The sequence below is a fragment of the Diabrotica virgifera genome, chromosome 7 (genome assembly GCF_917563875.1).
Source record: "Diabrotica virgifera virgifera chromosome 7, PGI_DIABVI_V3a".
Classification (NCBI taxonomy): Eukaryota; Metazoa; Arthropoda; class Insecta; order Coleoptera; family Chrysomelidae; genus Diabrotica; species Diabrotica virgifera.
In genome coordinates, this window is record NC_065449.1 from 247,634,186 (window position 1) to 247,651,996 (window position 17,811).

At 32.4% G+C, this 17,811-nt stretch overlaps 2 protein-coding genes across 3 annotated transcripts in view; one reads left to right on the plus strand and one right to left on the minus strand.

The window, feature by feature from the left end:
* LOC114325220 (midasin) overlaps positions 1 to 17,811 on the plus strand; it is a 700,017-nt gene that overhangs the window by 112,713 nt on the left and 569,493 nt on the right. The gene's annotated exons all lie outside the window — the stretch shown is intronic.
* Positions 1 to 17,811, minus strand: part of LOC114343967 (uncharacterized) — a 518,845-nt gene that overhangs the window by 24,777 nt on the left and 476,257 nt on the right. The window contains exons 6-7 of one of the 2 annotated variants that reach the window (XM_050656604.1): positions 16,805 to 17,032; positions 2,743 to 2,970 (exon numbers count right to left, since the gene is read on the minus strand). In XM_050656604.1, the coding sequence (XP_050512561.1) occupies positions 2,743 to 2,970; positions 16,805 to 17,032 (456 nt within the window). Of the gene's footprint in view, positions 1 to 2,725; positions 2,971 to 16,804; positions 17,033 to 17,811 lie in introns of both variants that reach the window. The other variant, XM_050656605.1, reaches the window with a different exon arrangement.

A 17,811-nucleotide genomic window follows, 5' to 3' on the forward strand; every position in this document is an offset into this window, starting at 1 on the left:
ATTTGATTACTGATTTTAGTTTTCAAATAAAAATTTGTGTAATATGGTTGGCCTACCACCTCCATTGACAATATACGTATACATTTTTATAACTACAACATCTAGTTTATTTTATTTTAATTGATTATTTATCACAGTGGAATGAGTGTTGTTACATTTCTTAATTTAACAAGCTGTACACCATAGTCTTCAAATATGACAGGTTAAATTTTCAAATTTAACCTATAATATATACCTTTTATAAAGGATTTTATTGATTTTTTTTTTGTATAATATGGTATACATCCAACTACAGGAAAACTTTTTCCTTGTGGGTTTATAAATATAAATGTCATTCTTTCATAAATATAATAAATATTGTAACAAAATAATAAAATAAATTTTTTTGTTACAGGTGAGCCGTAACCTTTAATATTACCGTAAGTTGCTTGTATACATCGTACTATTACTCAACAAATTTTTGTTCAAGTACATATAAAATAATTTAAGTTTAAATTATTGAAATGAGATTATACAGGGTGTTTCATTAATAATTGTCCATATAGTAACTGGAGAAACCTTAGAACAAAATACGAAGATTTAACCTAAAACACTTAAATAAAATGTGGTTCCTTACTGAGTTACAGGGTTTATCTAAAAATTTAAAAACTATTTCTGCTCAGCATTTTAAAACTATTCGACGTATCCTTTTCATACTTGGCAGAAAGTGCGACTACTATACAACCTACTAAATTGTGATTAACAAACGTTTCTAGCTACTTCCAGAGGCGTGCGACAGGGGATAGTGAATGGTTGACCCTTCTCAAATTCTACGCCACTGTAGCAATTACTATTTTAGTGCCATTTTTAGAGTCTCCAATACTTTCTACGTAAATAATATACTCTTCATTGATAACGATAAAGTCATTAAATTTCGAGATATTTGAAGTTAAATATGAAACGGCACAGTTATTTTGATTAATTTATGGTATGATTCATATGATTAAAATTTTAAAAATATTTGTACCCAGTACTTTAAAACTATTTGGCGTATCCTTATCATACTTGGCAGAAAGTGTAAGTACTGTACATCCTACTAAATTAAGATAAATAAACGTTTCTAGCTACTACCAGAGGCGTACGACAGGGGATAGTGTCTGGTTGACCCTTCCCAAATTCTACGCCACTGACGAAATTGCTGTTTTAGTGTAATTTTTTGATTTTCCAATACTTTTTATGTAAATAATATACTCTTCATTCGTAACGATAAAATGATTAGTTTTCGAGATTTCGAGATATTTGAAACTAAAAATGAAGCGACACAATACATTAATCAAAATAACCGTGTCGTTTCATTTTTAACTTCAAAGATCTCGAAAACTAATGACTTTATCGTTACGAATGAAGAGGATATTATTTTCATATAAAATATTGGAGAATCCAAAAATTGAACTAAAACAGCAATTCCGCCAGTGGCGTACAATTTGGAAAGGGTCAACCATTCACTTTACCCCGTCGTACGCCTCTGGTAAAAGCCAGAAACGTTTGTTTAACATAATTTAGTAGTTTGTACAGTACCTATACTTTCTGCCAAGTATGAAAAGGATACGTGGAATCGTTTTAAAATGCTGAGCAAAAATATTTTTTATATTTTTAGATAAGACACCCTGTAACTCAGTAAGGAACCACATTTTATTTAAGTGTTTTAGGTTAAATCTTCGTATTTTGTGCCAAGGTTTCTCCAGTTACTATATGGACAATTATTAATGAAACACCTTGTATAGTCGGTTCGCTAAACTCAGTTCACTAAACTCAGACAGATATCTTGACAGTGGTATCGGTAAGACAGAGTTCTATCCAGACGGACGCCAAGGTATTTTTGCGTCTCGTTGTGTTCCAACATCTGACCACGCCATTCCACCTCGAGCGGCCTTCGGGCATGCTTTTTTCTAAGGTGGAAAGCACATACCTGGGTTTTTGTGTGATTGGGTTTCAGATGGTTTTTATCATAGTATAGAGCTAAGTGTACCAGGGCATCTGTCAGTTTCACTTCGACTTCATTGAAGGTTCTTCCCGGAGCTGCCACAGCTGTATCATCAGGTATTGTATTTGGTGGTGTATGGGTTGGTCGTTGGTGTATATGTTGTATAGAATCGGCGCGAGGACACTTCCCTGTGGTAGCCCATTTTTTGGTCCCTTCACCGACTGTTCTTGGACTGGAGCGTTACGTAGAAGCGTCTATTCTGGAGGAGACATTTCACTAAACTTGTTAGTCGGAAATACTTTGTAGTTTCGTAGAGTTTTGCGAGTAGCCGTTGATGGTTAACTGTGCCATAGGCGGCAGTTAGGTCTATGAGCGCTACTCCTGTTATTTCTTTCCGTTCAAAACCATCTTCAATACGTTGGGTGAGATTGAGAATTTGACTGCAGCAACACTTTCCGGGTCTGAATCCTGCTTGTTCTGGATATACATTACATAACATTTTAGGAACTTGATTATTAGTTGTAAGTTTAGCTGGGAGCTTCTCCTATTGAAGATATTTTATACACTGTTTTGTTCTGTCCATCCTATACATTGAAGAATAGATATTACATTTTTTCCTTTTTTTAGTATACCTATTTATACTATTAATATAACATAATAAAACCGTATAGCTATATTAGTAATTACGCTAATTAACGAAAAGTAAAAGCTACTCTAACCGTACGACATTGAAAAAAAGTACATGCCTCTTACACCACTTACATATAATATTTAATTACCATAGAGCTATCTGGGTGGGCTGGTACCGGTAGCAGGGGCGGCTTGAGGAGGGAGATGTCTGCCGCCCGGGGTGGGTCTGGCGGTGGGGGCACGCTCGGTCCTGACACCAGCCAGAGAGGGATCCAGCCGCAGCACAGGTCGAGCGTGGCTCTCCGAAGGCCTCGGTGTAGGACTAGGAACAACGTTGGATTGACTATCGCATGGACGTATGATATGTGAAGGGTTATCTGGAACAAAATATGATAAATGAATTAAAGGCAACTTATGTTTTATTTCGATTCAGAGGCAAGGCATAATCTGCAGACAGCCGCTGTTTCTGGTATAATCTTCGTCAGTATAGATACTCGCCTGCCTCTGAATCAACACTAAACCAAATTGTCTATTTAAGGGAAATTTCAAAGACAAATTGAAATCCCCTTTGGGGACGCTGCAGTGACATCTATTAAAGAAAATAGAAAGTATGAAGGTCTTAGATACGGAATACATTATTAATAGTCTAAGAGCTAGTGAACCCTCCGACTAACGGTCGTCCTGTAAGGCTAAAAATTTTTCTAGTGATAATTCATAGCACACCAAGGCTAAAAACCATGACCTGGCAGGCCTCAGTGGTGCACGTGTATCTACCAGGTGAATCGAAAAGTGCAAATTTAGGGGGTAAAATAAACTTTCTCCTGTAAGGTTTCAATTTATGTGTTTGAGTAAGTCATTTAGAAGAAATGTGTACAATGACAGGCGATTCTGAAGAGCATAAGACCTTGCCAGGCGAGGGGAAAGATTAGGGGTTTTTCCTAAAATTATTCTTTTTGCATCGAACAATTTTTTTTTAGGTTTTTTGAATCATTTCAAACAGAAAACGTCTTTAGTGATTTTTCTCTTAAGTTAATAGTTTTTGTTATATGAGCGATTGAAAATTTTGAAAATTGGGAAATCGGCCATTTTTAACCCTAAATCGGACATTTATCTAAAAATTTCAATGTTACCAAGGTACGTAGATATTCTTTAAACATTGATTGATGAAATCTAGAAGAGTTTTTTGCAATAAAATATCGAAAACCCCTTTGTTTTTTTAATTGCTAATCAAGCGTGTGCGTCACTGTAGTATAAGTGAGGACGTTTGAGTTTGCATAAATTCATTATCTCGAGAATGGGCAAATTTCAAGAAAAATCCTCAGACAGGTCGATTTTTATTTTTGAACTAGGACTTTTTGGCATATATATAATACTAATGACGTCATCCATATGGGCGTGATGACGTAATCGATGATTTTTTTAAATAAGAGTAGGGGTTGTGTGATAGCTCATTTGAAAGGTTATTTAATTCTCTATTCATAAATATAAACATTAACATAATTATTTATACAGGGTGTACAAAAAAAATTCTTCTATTTGTCAAATTTAATCAAAGTTAATTTAATAAAAAAAAAATTTTTGTACACCCTGTATAAATAATTATGTTAATGTTTATATTAGTGAATATAAAATTCAATAACCTTTCAAATGAGCTATTACACAACCCCTACTCTCATTTAAAAAAATCATCGATTACGTCATCACGCTCAGATGGATGACGTCACTAGTATTATATATATGCCAAAAAGTCCTAATTTAAAAATAAAAATCGACCTCTCTGAGGATTTCTCTTGAAATTTGCCCATTCTCGAGATAATGAATTTGTGCAAACTCAAACGCCCTCACTTATTCTACAGTGTCGCACCTGCTTGATTAGCAATTAAAAAAACAAAGGGGTTTTCGATATTTTATTGCAAAAAACTCTTCGGGATTTCATCAATCAATGTTTAAAGAATATCTACGTATCTTGGCAACATTGAAATTTTTAGATAAATGTCCGATTTAGGGTTAAAAATGGCCGATTTCGCAATTTTCAAAATTTTCAATCGCTTATATAACAAAAACTGGTAACTTAAGAGAAAAATCACTAAAGACGTTTTCTGTTTGGAATGTTTCAAAAAACCTAAAAAAAAATTGTTCGATGCAAAAAGAACAATTTTAGGAAAAACCCCTAATCTTTCCCCTCGCCTGGCAAGATCTTATGCTCTTCAGAATCGCCTGTCATTGTACACATTTCTTCTGAATGACTTACTCAAACACATACTTAAGTTTAAACCTTACAGGAGAAAGTTTATTTTACCCCCTAAATTTGCACTTTTCGATTCACCTGGTAGATACACGTGCACCACTGAGGCCTGCCAGGTCATGGTTTTTAGCCTTGGTGTGCTATGGATTATCACTAGAAAAATTTCTAGCCTTACAGGACGACCGTTAGTCGGAGGGTTCACTAACTCTTAGACTATAAAAATAATATACACTAATTTAAATCTAAAACCTTCCTTATTTGAACTATAAGTTTACTAAGAGCAGGTATTGAACGAGACAACTAATAAAATCAAAAACAAGCAATAAACACTAATTACAATACCTGCTAATTAACTGTACCTCCGATAGCCTATTGCTGAGAGAAAATGAGAGTTCTCCACAAGCGCAATACAATATACACAAATTTAAATTGGTTGCTCAACAAATAATTCAAAAAAACAATAAAATGGATAATATATAGGTAATTAAATTTAGGTAACTTACATTAAAACATCAACGACGAAACCAACACTATTTCGCGTGTGTATACACTCGAGGTCTGAATGTGTCTGTTTTTCTTATATCATAGGGGAATAATTTCGGGTTCAAGTGGAACCCGCTCGAAAGATCTCACATTCCTTAACCGCGATATCGATAAGAGGAACACATGGGTAGCGGAAAAGGGATGCTTTTCGAACTGTTTTACACAACCAAATTAATTAATTTATGGGAATTCAAATAAGAACCATTCTTTGTTAGCATCCTGAATCTCTGCCTTCTATTCTACCATTTACAAGGCACAGAGACGACGAAAAATATAGAAAACGGAAAGGATTCCACAATATGCAATCACATTACGTTTTCCGTCATCTAGGAAAAGGTACAAGAAATAGCTCTTAGTACTCACAATCCAGAGTAACGATAGAAGTGAATTAAAGGCAACTTATGTTTTATTTCGATTCGAGGCGGGCGAGCATCTGTACTGATGAAGGTTATACCAGAAACTCTGGATCTCTGGACTCTGGATCGAAATAAAACATGTTGCCTTTAATTCATTTCTATCTTCACTCAGATTGTGAGTACTAAGGACAATTTTTTGTACCTTTTCCTATATGACGGAAAACGTAATGTGATTGCATATTGTGGAATCCTTTCCGTTTTCTATATTTTTCGTCGTCTCTATGCCTTGTAAATGGTAGAAGGCAGAGATTCAGGATTCTAACAAAGAATGGTTCTAATAAGGAAAGTTTTAGATTTAAATTAGTGTATATTATTTTTAATAATGTATTCTGTATCTAAGACCTTCTTACTTTCTATTTTAAAAATATAATAAATTGAAAAAGACTGTATCACTTGTACACACTTCTAAAATATGATAAAATATGAATCAAACTGGCAACAGGTGGATGTTTTCAAAAAACTTTGATAGTGTGTAAAATTATTTATTAAAATCAGCTAAGTACTTTCGGTATGGCACATGCCATCTTCAGAGCTTCGTCTTATAGGTTATAAATGCCTCATAGAAGAGTAATTGTCGACATACAACATATTAAAATTAATTGCATGGCCAAAGCCTCTATTATAAGGGTGAAAACCCAATGGCTACCCAATGGCATGAGTTAACAATCAGTAACTGCAAAATTGGTTGCAGACATCTTGTGAACAGCTTTTTTTAATGTTAGTTTGCTTAATAATAAAAACGTTTATCGGATGAGCTGTCCAAGGTAAGCGCAGCATTCTTGTCCAACACTGTATCCCAAGGGCATCTATTTTTGTAGGATTCAACAAACCACACGCCATTTTGTGACGTTTTTTAATGAAAACCAATGAAAAATTCTTGTAGTAACAGTATCTTGTAAACAGAAAAAAATATATCTATTCAAATTTTTTTTTCAAGTTTGCAAATTCTTGTTTATATATTTTTATGTAATTGTATTAAAATCTAAATCCTGTTTAACAACTCTTTGGTGTCTACCTTTCATGTGAATAAATACCAGAGTGCTCTTTGCACTAAAATGTTACATAATTAACTCTGGCCAAAATCCGGAGTTTTAGTAATCAACCTTCCGCCCTTCTCTACACGCCCTTATCTGCCAGTTATATGCTTACCAACACGTACAACGTACGCGTTACCTTAAGATCATTATTTATACAATGTCACTTTCATACGTGGATTGAAGGGACGGGCCGGCTCAAGTGACGTCAAATATATAATAAATAAATATATCAGAAACTCTAGAGCTCTATAAATTAGAGACATACGACAAAACAGACAAAAATAATGATCATTAGTAAGAACACCAACATAAACGCCCAAATTGTAATAAATTATACACCATTAGAAAAAGTGGAGAAAATATGATATATGTGCTGCAATATTACGGATATCTGAGATCATAGCTACGAAATAAAAACTTGTATTGAAATAGCTAGAAGCTCTTCTAACGATCTTAGGAAGATTATCTGCATCTTATCTTAAAAATATCAATATACAGTGCAACCCCGATAAGTCGGCCTCCGATAACCCGGAAGTCCGGCTAACCCGGAACGGTTTTCATCGGACAAAACAAACAATTTTAACTTTGACTGAGTTTTTTTCCAAGAAATAAACAATACCGTATACAACTGTACGTGATTTAGATGTACTGTGCATATGTATTTCTTGTTTTTGCAATTAATGAGTATTTGTTTATTATTTATATGTATTTTATTAATTTTTACCCTTACTTACTTAAGCCGTCCTCTTGTACCTTACGGTGTCGAGGTAAGTGGAGAAATCAGACGTCTACATGCCTTTCGGTCATTTTTACCCTATTCTCCGGCTAACCCGGATTTTCGATAACCCGGATCCGCCGCGGTCGTGATTAATCCGACTTATCGATGTTCCACTGTACGTATAAAAATTGTTAGATGTTACGTCTTAATGTCCTCCTTTAAGGAAATAGACAAAAAACTGGCTGGACCATATGAGGAAATGGACTGGTCTAACATCAACTGATCTATTTCGAGCTGCTGTAAATAGAATAAGATGGGTCAATGTGGTCGTCAACAACACTATAAGATCCACAGCTTTAAAAGAAGAAATTAGATAATTGTATATAGATTCATGATTAGTATCGAAGTAACTTAGCCAGAAATGGAGAGGTTGATTTTGGGTTTAAAACTAAGGAAAAAGGTAATATTATCGGAACAGCTTTACAGGTCTAGGGAATATGTAACTTTATTGCACATATCTATCTATTAATTATTATTCTTAGTCAATTCTTTACAATTCCTGACTACAGAGGTCTATTTCCATTGCTCATTCTACTTTGTTATGTTCTCCTCGTTCATCTTCCAATGATATCTTCTCTTAGTACTTGTGTTTTATTCTGTCTGTGTACCGTAATCTTTGTGTTCATGATATTTGTTATTAAGATGACTTGGGCCATTTTTTCTCGGATTTTAGGGACTTCACTGTCCATCTAGCGTACCACATATTGTTTGTAGGAGCTGCTATCGTGATATGTGAGGGGAGGGGAGTCAAATAAAATCTTCTACAGGTTTTTAAAGGTACTATAAGGTATATGAGTGATAGGTTATGATAAATCCTTAAATATATACAACAAAGCAACTAGAATACAAAGGTAGTATAACGTCAAATTTTTAAGCAACTGTAGTGTCAAAGCATAACGAACTAGATAGAATATTGTGTGTTTTTATTATTATTATTTTACACACCAACAATCTTAACTACCTAGGTATTTTGAGATCTCATCTAATATTAATAGATTAAGGATCACTCTGGATTAATGTGTGTCTTTTTTCGAAAATTTATTTTTCATTGAATATTTTCACGGCCAACCTAATAAAATTTCACGTAATTGTTGTTGCAATTGATGTTTGCCTTAAAGAATCACAAAAAACTCACAAATTAAAGCAATTAAGTATAGGGAATGCTTAAGAAATAATAAAGTACCATAATATTCATTACAATACTAAAATACAGGGTATTCTATTTAAGAAAACTCAGAAAATACTTATTCCGAGTTTTGCCCAACTCTGTATACCAAAATTAAAAATTTCTCTATATTAACAAGTTTTAACAATAGTAGACTATATGTATTAAGGGAGGGGGGTGTATGGTTTGAAATCAACATATCAAGCTATGGTACAATTATTTTATTTTTAAATTAAATAAACATATTAAGTACAATTCAAAGAATATTTATAAAAAAATGCAATCCAAAATATTGAAAAGTAAGCTGTTGGTGACAAATTTTGACAGGCAGCTCACAAAAAAATGGATTTTGCGGTGGACATCAGAACTTGTTACTAGATCATACGAAACAAAAAATTCAAAAATATTTAATTAGCTTATGAGCTTCACGAGGTCACACCGTCGAGTTTTTTTATTTTTAATGATTTTTGAATTTTTGGTATCACTCAGAAATCAAAAAAATGAAATTTGGTAAAAATTTTGTGAAAATCAACAGATTTATTATTGTTGAACAAAAAATAAGCAAAAAAAGAAAAATATCTCGACGTTGTTATCTCGTGAAATGTCGCAAGAAAATCTGTGCAAAATATCAGGTAGATCGGCCGAGTAGTTTTTCAGTTACAATGTCCACCGCATTTGAAAAGGAAATTTTGAGAAAAATGCGTAATCTACAAAAGAGAAGGCGAACAGTTGTTTAACGTTTCTCACTACGCTCAAACGTGCTGGCGCGAAGTCGCGGCAAAGCGAGTCGAAGGTAGAGATATTCAACACGCTGTATCTCTGGTAATTTTACCCCGATTATTTTGAAATTTTCAGAGAGTTTTCTTGAAAGTATGCACTTTTATTTGAAATAATAAAACAAATTAAATATTTTAAACCATACCCTTCCCCCCTTAAAAATCATTTGAATATAATTATATTTTTTGATGTTAAATCACTACAATCCTACAGGGTGTGAATGTGGTTAGGGAATTAATAAAAAATCGTAATTATCTTTTAAACTACCGCGTATAACATTACAAAACCTTATATTTCAAGAAAGAAAACATTAAGGAGAATCCAAAAATGTGCAAATATACTTGTGTTACATTAAAGAAAAGATAATTTTGTCTCACCCTGCCAATACGTGCGATCTTGTGTATATGAAATTATTTTTAAATTATAATCCTATCTATGCCCCAACTTTTACCTAAATATTTTTTTTTTCGTTTCTTATACAACAAACTACTAATTTGACTTCCTTGCTCTAATTACGCACCCTGTATACTCCATTTCATCTCCAGTTCAACACTATTCATAGTTTAAATAATTACCACAGTAATGTACAGCTCGGTCATGCCTGCAGCCATTGTTGTGCATTCAACATATTTGTTTGACACACTTCTCGAATTCACCACCAACAAAACGATCTCATTCATCCTCGCTTGTAACTGAGAAGATGAAACACCATTTCAATTTCAATATTCCTACAAGACTTATTAAAATCCTTCTTCCTCAATAAAGTCACTCGTGGTCTCCTGACACTAAACAAGAGCATACATTCTGGAATGAGCGGACAGAAGCTGGATTCGGAATTCCAGGATCGTGGCTTCGTCCCTAGGGAAAGGGGTTTAGGATGTATAGCTATCTAACCGGGAGCGACGGGACGAAATGTGATAGCGACAGGTCTACAGTTATATACCGCATGAGTTGCCCGGAATATTATGAGCAACCGTATAACAAGGTGTAGAGTATAAAGTATCTTAGATAAACTTGGAATTGTTTCAACACAATGGTATGAAAATATAGATAAAATAATATAGTCCTGTCGCCAGGGGGGGTACAACGGCCTCCTGTATTCAGATGGACTTACCCAAGTTTTTTTATGTATTTTGACCCGTAGAACACGAATTTTTTGGGTAACAGTTGATCCGGATGTCGATAAGATTGTTATAGACCAAGAACTTGAGGAATCAAATAACAGCGATTTTTGGCAAAACAAAACAATATTTTGTATTTTTTGGGTCATTTTAAGCAAAAAATATTTCTACAAGTTTTTTAGTAGGATGCACAGTTTTCGAGATAAACGCGGTTGAACTTTCAAAAAATCGAAAAACTGCAATTTTTAAACCCGAATAACTTTTGATTAAAAAATAAAATAGCAATTCTGCTTAGCGCCTTTGAAAGTTCAAGTCAAATTATGTCGGTTTTGATTATTTGCATTGCTAAAAATTTATTGTGTTATTGTTAAACAAAGCTACAAACAACTAGTGCGTGAGTGATGTTTCTATGATTTCTCATTTAAAATCGAACGAGTAGGTAGAATAGGTACTAGTGCAATCAAGACTATTTCTACGTTACATGCGGTAAAACGCATGTAAAAGCACGGGAAACCCTACGTGTTTATAGCTTTGTTAAACAATAAAAAAATAAATTTTTACCAATGCAAATAATCAAAACCGATATAATTTGACTTAAACTTTCAAATGCGGTAAGCAGACTTGCTATTTTATTTTTTAATCAAAAGTTATTCGGGTTCAGAAATTGCAATTTTTCGATTTTTTTAAAGTTCAACCGCGTTTATCTCGAAAACTGTGCATCCTACGAAAAAACTTGTAGAAATATTTTTTACTTAAAATGGCCCAAAAAATACAAAATATTGTTTTGTTTTGCCAAAAATCGCTGTTATTTGATTCCTCAAGTTCTTGGTCTATAACAATCTTATCGACATCCGGATCAACTGTTACCCAAAAAATTCGTGTTCTACGGGTCAAAATACATAAAAAAAACTTGAGTAAGTCCATCTGAATTAACGAGGCCGTTGTACCCCCCCTGGCGACAGGACTAATATTTTCTACATGGGAATGAACTACAACGAGTTGTAATAAAAATGACATTTTTTTCTTTTTTGCTGTTTTGATTTCAAAAATTTTAATTAATTGGTGTAACTTGCAAATCTTTAAAAACAAAAGAAATTTCTGTAAATGACAAAAAAATTGATTACAGTTTCCATTAGTCCAGGGCGGATCTGTTTTGAGATGGACGTTGAGAGGTGACTCAAATTTTTTTGCAGAAATTGCTTGAACATAAATCAAATAATAATATTTGAGTTATCCTCCCTCTCAAAAAGGTCCGGAACATTGTTTAAATAATCAAAATGTCAAAAAATGAAGGAAAAATTCGATTTTTTTCATCGTTTTTGATTATAACTTTAAAAGTATTCATTTCCGAGAAAAGTTGCACTAACATAAAAGTTGCGTATTTAAATTTCCTACAATATAAAATTGGCTAAAAATTTAAAAAATATTCACCCTAGTTGCAAAATAGCAATAATTGCGAAAAAAACCATACAAAAACAAGTATTCGCATTTTACGTTTTTCAACCATTTATGATACACTTAGGACCTTCATATTTCACCCAGAAAAACTTTATGATACAGTAAAACAATACTGTAAATTTCTTTAAGATCGGTTTAATAGATTTTGCAAAATAAATTTTGCAATCCAGCTTTCGCAAAAAAAATTCATTTTTTCAAAATGTTACAGGACTGAAAATAAAGCAGATAGCAAGTTAAAAAATTTTTGCTTATAGAAGTGTACTGTACCTTCCATTTGCAATTTTCAAAATTAAAATCGATTAATTACTACGGCGTCAGAAAATTTTTGAAATAAACAATAATTTTTGGTGCTACGCGCAGGACAGCGGTGTTCGATTCACACAAGTTGATTTCCACCAAAATTTATTCCAATCTTTATCTAATATATTATTTTCTTACTCTATATTTTGTTGTATTTTAATATTTTAATTCCACAAAAATCAAACTAATTTTATTATTGTTTGTGAAATATTGTTTAAACAATTGCATATGTTTAAAAATAATAAACTTTTATTATTTAAGTTAAAATATATGAACAAAGAAAGTTTTTGCTAATAAAAGTGTTATTTCAAAGGATAGAGTATGTGTTTTTATTTTGCAATAAACAAATTTATTTATTTATATCGAAATGTAATAAAAATTAAAATGTAACAATCATTATCAAAGGTCATTGGAATGCCCAATCAGATCAAACTATCCGCTGTCCTGCGCGTAGCACCAATAATTAATGTTTATTTAAAAAAATTCCTGACGCCGTGGTGTTAATCGATTTTAATTTTGCAAAATTGCGAATGAAAGGTACAGTACACTTCTATATGCAAAAAAATTTTCAACTTGCTATCTGCTTTATTTTCAGTCCTGTAACATTTTGAAAAAATGAATTTTTTTTACGAAAGCTGGATTGCAAAATTTATTTTGCAAAATCTATTGAACCGATCTTAATGAAATTTACTGTATTGTTTTACTGTATCATAAAGTTTTTCAGGGTGAAAAATGAAGGTCCTAAGTGTAGCATAAATGGTTGAAAAACGTAAAATACGAATACTTGTTTTTGTATTTTTTTTTCACAATTATTGCTATTTTGCAACAAGGGTGACTATTTTTTAAATTTTTAACCAATTTTATATTGTAGGAAATTTAATTATGCAACTTTTATGTCATTACAACTTTTCTCGGAAATGAATACTTTTAAAGTTATAATTAAAAAACAAAGAAAAAAATCGAATTTTTCCTTAATTTTTTGACATTTTGATTATTTAAACAATGTTCCGGACCTTTTTGAGAGGGAGGATAACTCAAATAATATTATTTGATTTATTTTCAAGCAATTTCTGCAAAAAAATTTGAGTCACCTCTCAACGTCCAAATGTACTAATATTTTTACAGATGCGCCCTGGTCTACATGCGTATGGTCCTTAACAGTTCCGGCGCTAAGGTATAAGGTGCTCGCCAGCAAAACTAGCATAAGCGCCAGTCGATTTTTTTTCTAAATTAGTATTTTGTATAACACCACACAAAAAAAGTCATTTTGGCGCCCCCCAAACAGGACGTACCCTCAGGGTACGTCCAAGGTGCACGCTGGTTTCGGAGTCAGACAGCCGGCGCCGAGTCAGTGTGCAAATAAGCCGTTGTCTTTAAACGGGCCTTTCCAAAGTGCACCTGCACTCTGGTAACTGAACACAACAGGTTATTCGCTCACAGTCTCAGCGCTGACTCGCAAAACTGCCTGCCCTATGGACGCGCCCTTAGTGCTCCTTATAGATTCAGTTCGATTCTATTCGATTTATTTTATTTAATTTTATTTCTTCTTCTTCTTTAAGTACCGTGCCCAAATTTTTAGGCGTGGGTAGCTTCCATAACAATTTGCCGATATCGTTCTCGATCTTGTGCGGCATGTAACAATTAATTTGCTGATAAACCAGTCCATTGACGAAGGTTTCGGAGCCATGAATATTTCTTTCGACCAATTCCTCTTTTTCCGTCGATCTTTCCATTGAGTATTAACTGCAGCATCCTGTATCTGCTACCTCTCATTATATGCCCCAGATATTCAAGTTTTCTCTTTTTTATCATCTTCATGAAGTCACCTTCGCCTTGACCTACTCTGTTTAAGACTTCTCTGTTTGAAATGCGTTGAACCCAAGATATTCTGAGCATTCTACGATACGACCACATCTCAAAGGCTTCTAATTTGTTCATCATGTTAACCTTCATGATCCAGGTTTCACATCCATATAGTAATACAGGATACACATAACATTTTAGGAACTTGATTCTTAGTTCTAAATTCAGCTGAGAGTTGCTCAGAATAGATCTAAGTTTCATAAATGCTCCTCTTGCAATTTCTATACGAGATTTAATTTCTTCATCCGGATTTAGTGTCTCGTTTATCCAACATCCTAAGTATTTAAAATGGTTAACTTTTGTTATTGATTCATCACTGACAATTAGTTGCATAGGGCCGACGTCTTGTTTACTAACCACAAGTAACTTTGTCTTTGTTGCATTTATGTTAAGTCCGTTATTGGAGCATTCTCTAGTGACTCGATCTATAAGGAATTGAAGATCTTCGATATTTTCAGCCATGATCGCGGTGTCGTCTGGATATCTGATGTTGTTAATAGTTTCTCCCTCGATTCGAACTTCACATAGTCCTTTCAACTTTTTTATTTAACTTAACTTAATTTTATTCAGTTTTATTTAATATCATTTTATTGAATTTTATCTAATTTAATTCAATTTAATTAATATTATTTTATTTTCTCTAATTTTATCTAATTTTTTTGTAATTTTATTTAATTTTTTCAATTTTATTTAAAATATTTTAAATTTTATTTATTTTTATTTAATTGTATTTAAATTAATTTAATTGTATTTTTTTAATTTGATTTAATTTTCTGTAATTTTATTGAATTTTTTTCAATTTAATTTTATTTATTTTTTTTATTTATTTAATTTAATTTAATTTTATTTTATTTTTATTTAATTTAATTTTACTTTAATTTTATTCAATTTTAATTTAATTTAATTTAGTCAACACCGATAGGATTGAAACTATCTAAAACGCATCTAAAATTGTATTCCCCTCATGTAAATTACCCTTTGACATATAATATTTCTCATCTACTCACTTCGTGACCTAGTGGATTCCCTACTACGAGATGATTGACCAAGGTTACAAAGAAAAGGGGTCCCCAAAAGAGAACGCAGGTCGCCGTAATGATGAGGAACATATTCACCCTCTGCACCCCGTCCCTAACCATCATTTCAATTTTATATATTATATAGTTTTATTTAATTTTATTTAATTTTTATTAAGTTTTTTTCAATTTTATTTAGTTTTATGTAATATTATTTATTTATTTTTAATTTCATGTAATTTTTTGTTATTTTATTAATTTTATTTAATTTTTTTCAATTTTATTTAAAATATTGAACTATTTAATATCTGAAAAATATTTTTATTTTTTTAATTTGGATAAATTCTTTGTAATTCTATTTAATTTTTGTCAATTTAATTTCATCATCATCCAGCCCTTTGCGTCCACTGCTGGACATAGGCCTCCCTCATTTTTGTCTATTGTGCTCTATTTTGAGCACTTTGCATTCAATTTCTACACATTTTCTTGAGATCGTCAGTCCAACGAGTAGGTGGTCTTCCTCTACTTCTTTTGTCTAATCTCGGCCTCCACTCAAGTAATCTCTTCGTCCATCTCCCATCACTGATTCGGGCGACGTGTCCGGCCCAGTTCCATTTCAGGGTGGCAATTCGGGAAATTACATCGGTAACTCCTGTTCTTCGTCTTAAGTCTTCATTTCTAACTCGGTCACGATGCGATATACTCAGCATTGACCTTTCTTAGGTAAATGCAATTTAATTTAATTATATTTAATTTTTTTTTACTTTTGTTTAATTTTGTGTAATTTTATTTAATTTGTTTTAATTTATTTTATTTAATATTACTTTAATTATTTAATTTTAATTAATTTAGTCAAAACCTGTAGGGTTGAAATTATCTAAAACGCATTTAAAATTTTATTCTCCTCATGTAAATTTCCCTTTGACATAGATGTCGCATCTACTCACCTCGTGACCTAGTGGATTCCCTACAATGGGATGATTGACCAAGGTAACAAATAAAAGGGGTCCCCAAAAGAGAACGTAGGCCGCCGTAATGATGAGGAACATATTCACCCGCTGCACCTTGTCCCTCTCCATCATTTCAATTTTATATATTATATAGTTTTATTTAATTTTTTTTCAATTTTTTTCAATTTTATCTAAAATTTAAAATATTGAACTGTTTAAAATATGAAAAATATTTTAATTTTTTTAATTTGAATAAATTTTGTGTAATTCTATTTAATTTTTGTCAATATAATTTAATTATATTTAATTTTTTTAAATGTTGTTTAATTTTTTGTAATTTTATTTAATTATTTTTTAAATTTATTTTATTTAATTCTTTTCAATTTAATTGTTTTTTTTTTAATTTTATTTAATTTTACTTTAATTATTTAATTTCAATTAATTCAGTCAACACCGGTAGGGTTGAAATTATCTAAAACGCATTTAAAAATTTTTTCCCCTCATGTAAATTGCCCTTTGACATAGTTGTCGCATCTACTCACCTCGTGACCTAGTGGATTCCCTACAACGGGATGATTGACCAAGGTAACAAAGAAAAGGGGTCCCCAAAAGAGAACGTAGGCCGCCGTAATGACGAGGAACATTTTCACCCGCTGCACCCCGTCCCTCTCCATCCTCCTCAGATATTCGCGCATCCTGCGATGCTCTTCGAGAGCGCCACCGCCTCCTATGATGCCGATGCCGCCGTTGCCAGCGCCGCCGTCAGCTGTCTGCAAGAAAAAGAGTGCGTTAGGGGAGACAGAATTACATCAGGATCTATTTGAACGGATAAGTAGATCCATTATGGTATGCTTATCTACCAATGGATTGCACGAGGGTATTTTAACAATTGCATTAGGATAGTTTTGGAAAGGATTTATTGCCGTCATAACTACTTTCATTTTACTGCAATAGTAGCGGTGTCTTTTTTACCCCAGGCTGTGGGTGAAAAAACGTGATATAATTCAGGAATTTTTGAAGCCTATCAGGTGTTGTAAAGAACGATGCCAGGAATAACTTCTACTAAAATGTAACCAAAAATATTGTGCGCTTTTTTTTAATTGCGATTTTCATTTGTTAAATTTGCAATTTTTATTGATTTTTAATTTTGTAGCTTAGGATATTGATTTTAGAGAAAAACTTTTTAATAGAAAGTTGTAGTAAATTAAAAAAACCTACAATTTGAGGTACGGTAAGTTTAATTTGGTTAATTGGTTATTGCAAAATAGCCTGCGAAAGGTCCAAAATGGCCGTTTTTTACAATTGCATTATTTATTGTACAAATATTTTATTTTTATTTTTTAAAGCTTTAAAATGAAAATCTTTCGATTCCAAACATAAAAAAAAATTGTAGAGCCAGATTAACGAATTTGTTGCTTAGATTTATAAATTGTTTATCCCAAGAGGTCAAATGTCGAAGCCTATAACTTTTTGAAAAAAAAATCGTAGAAAGTTGGAGAAACATTTAATCTCCTTCGAAAGAGTTATATTTTCATATTCTGATGTAAAT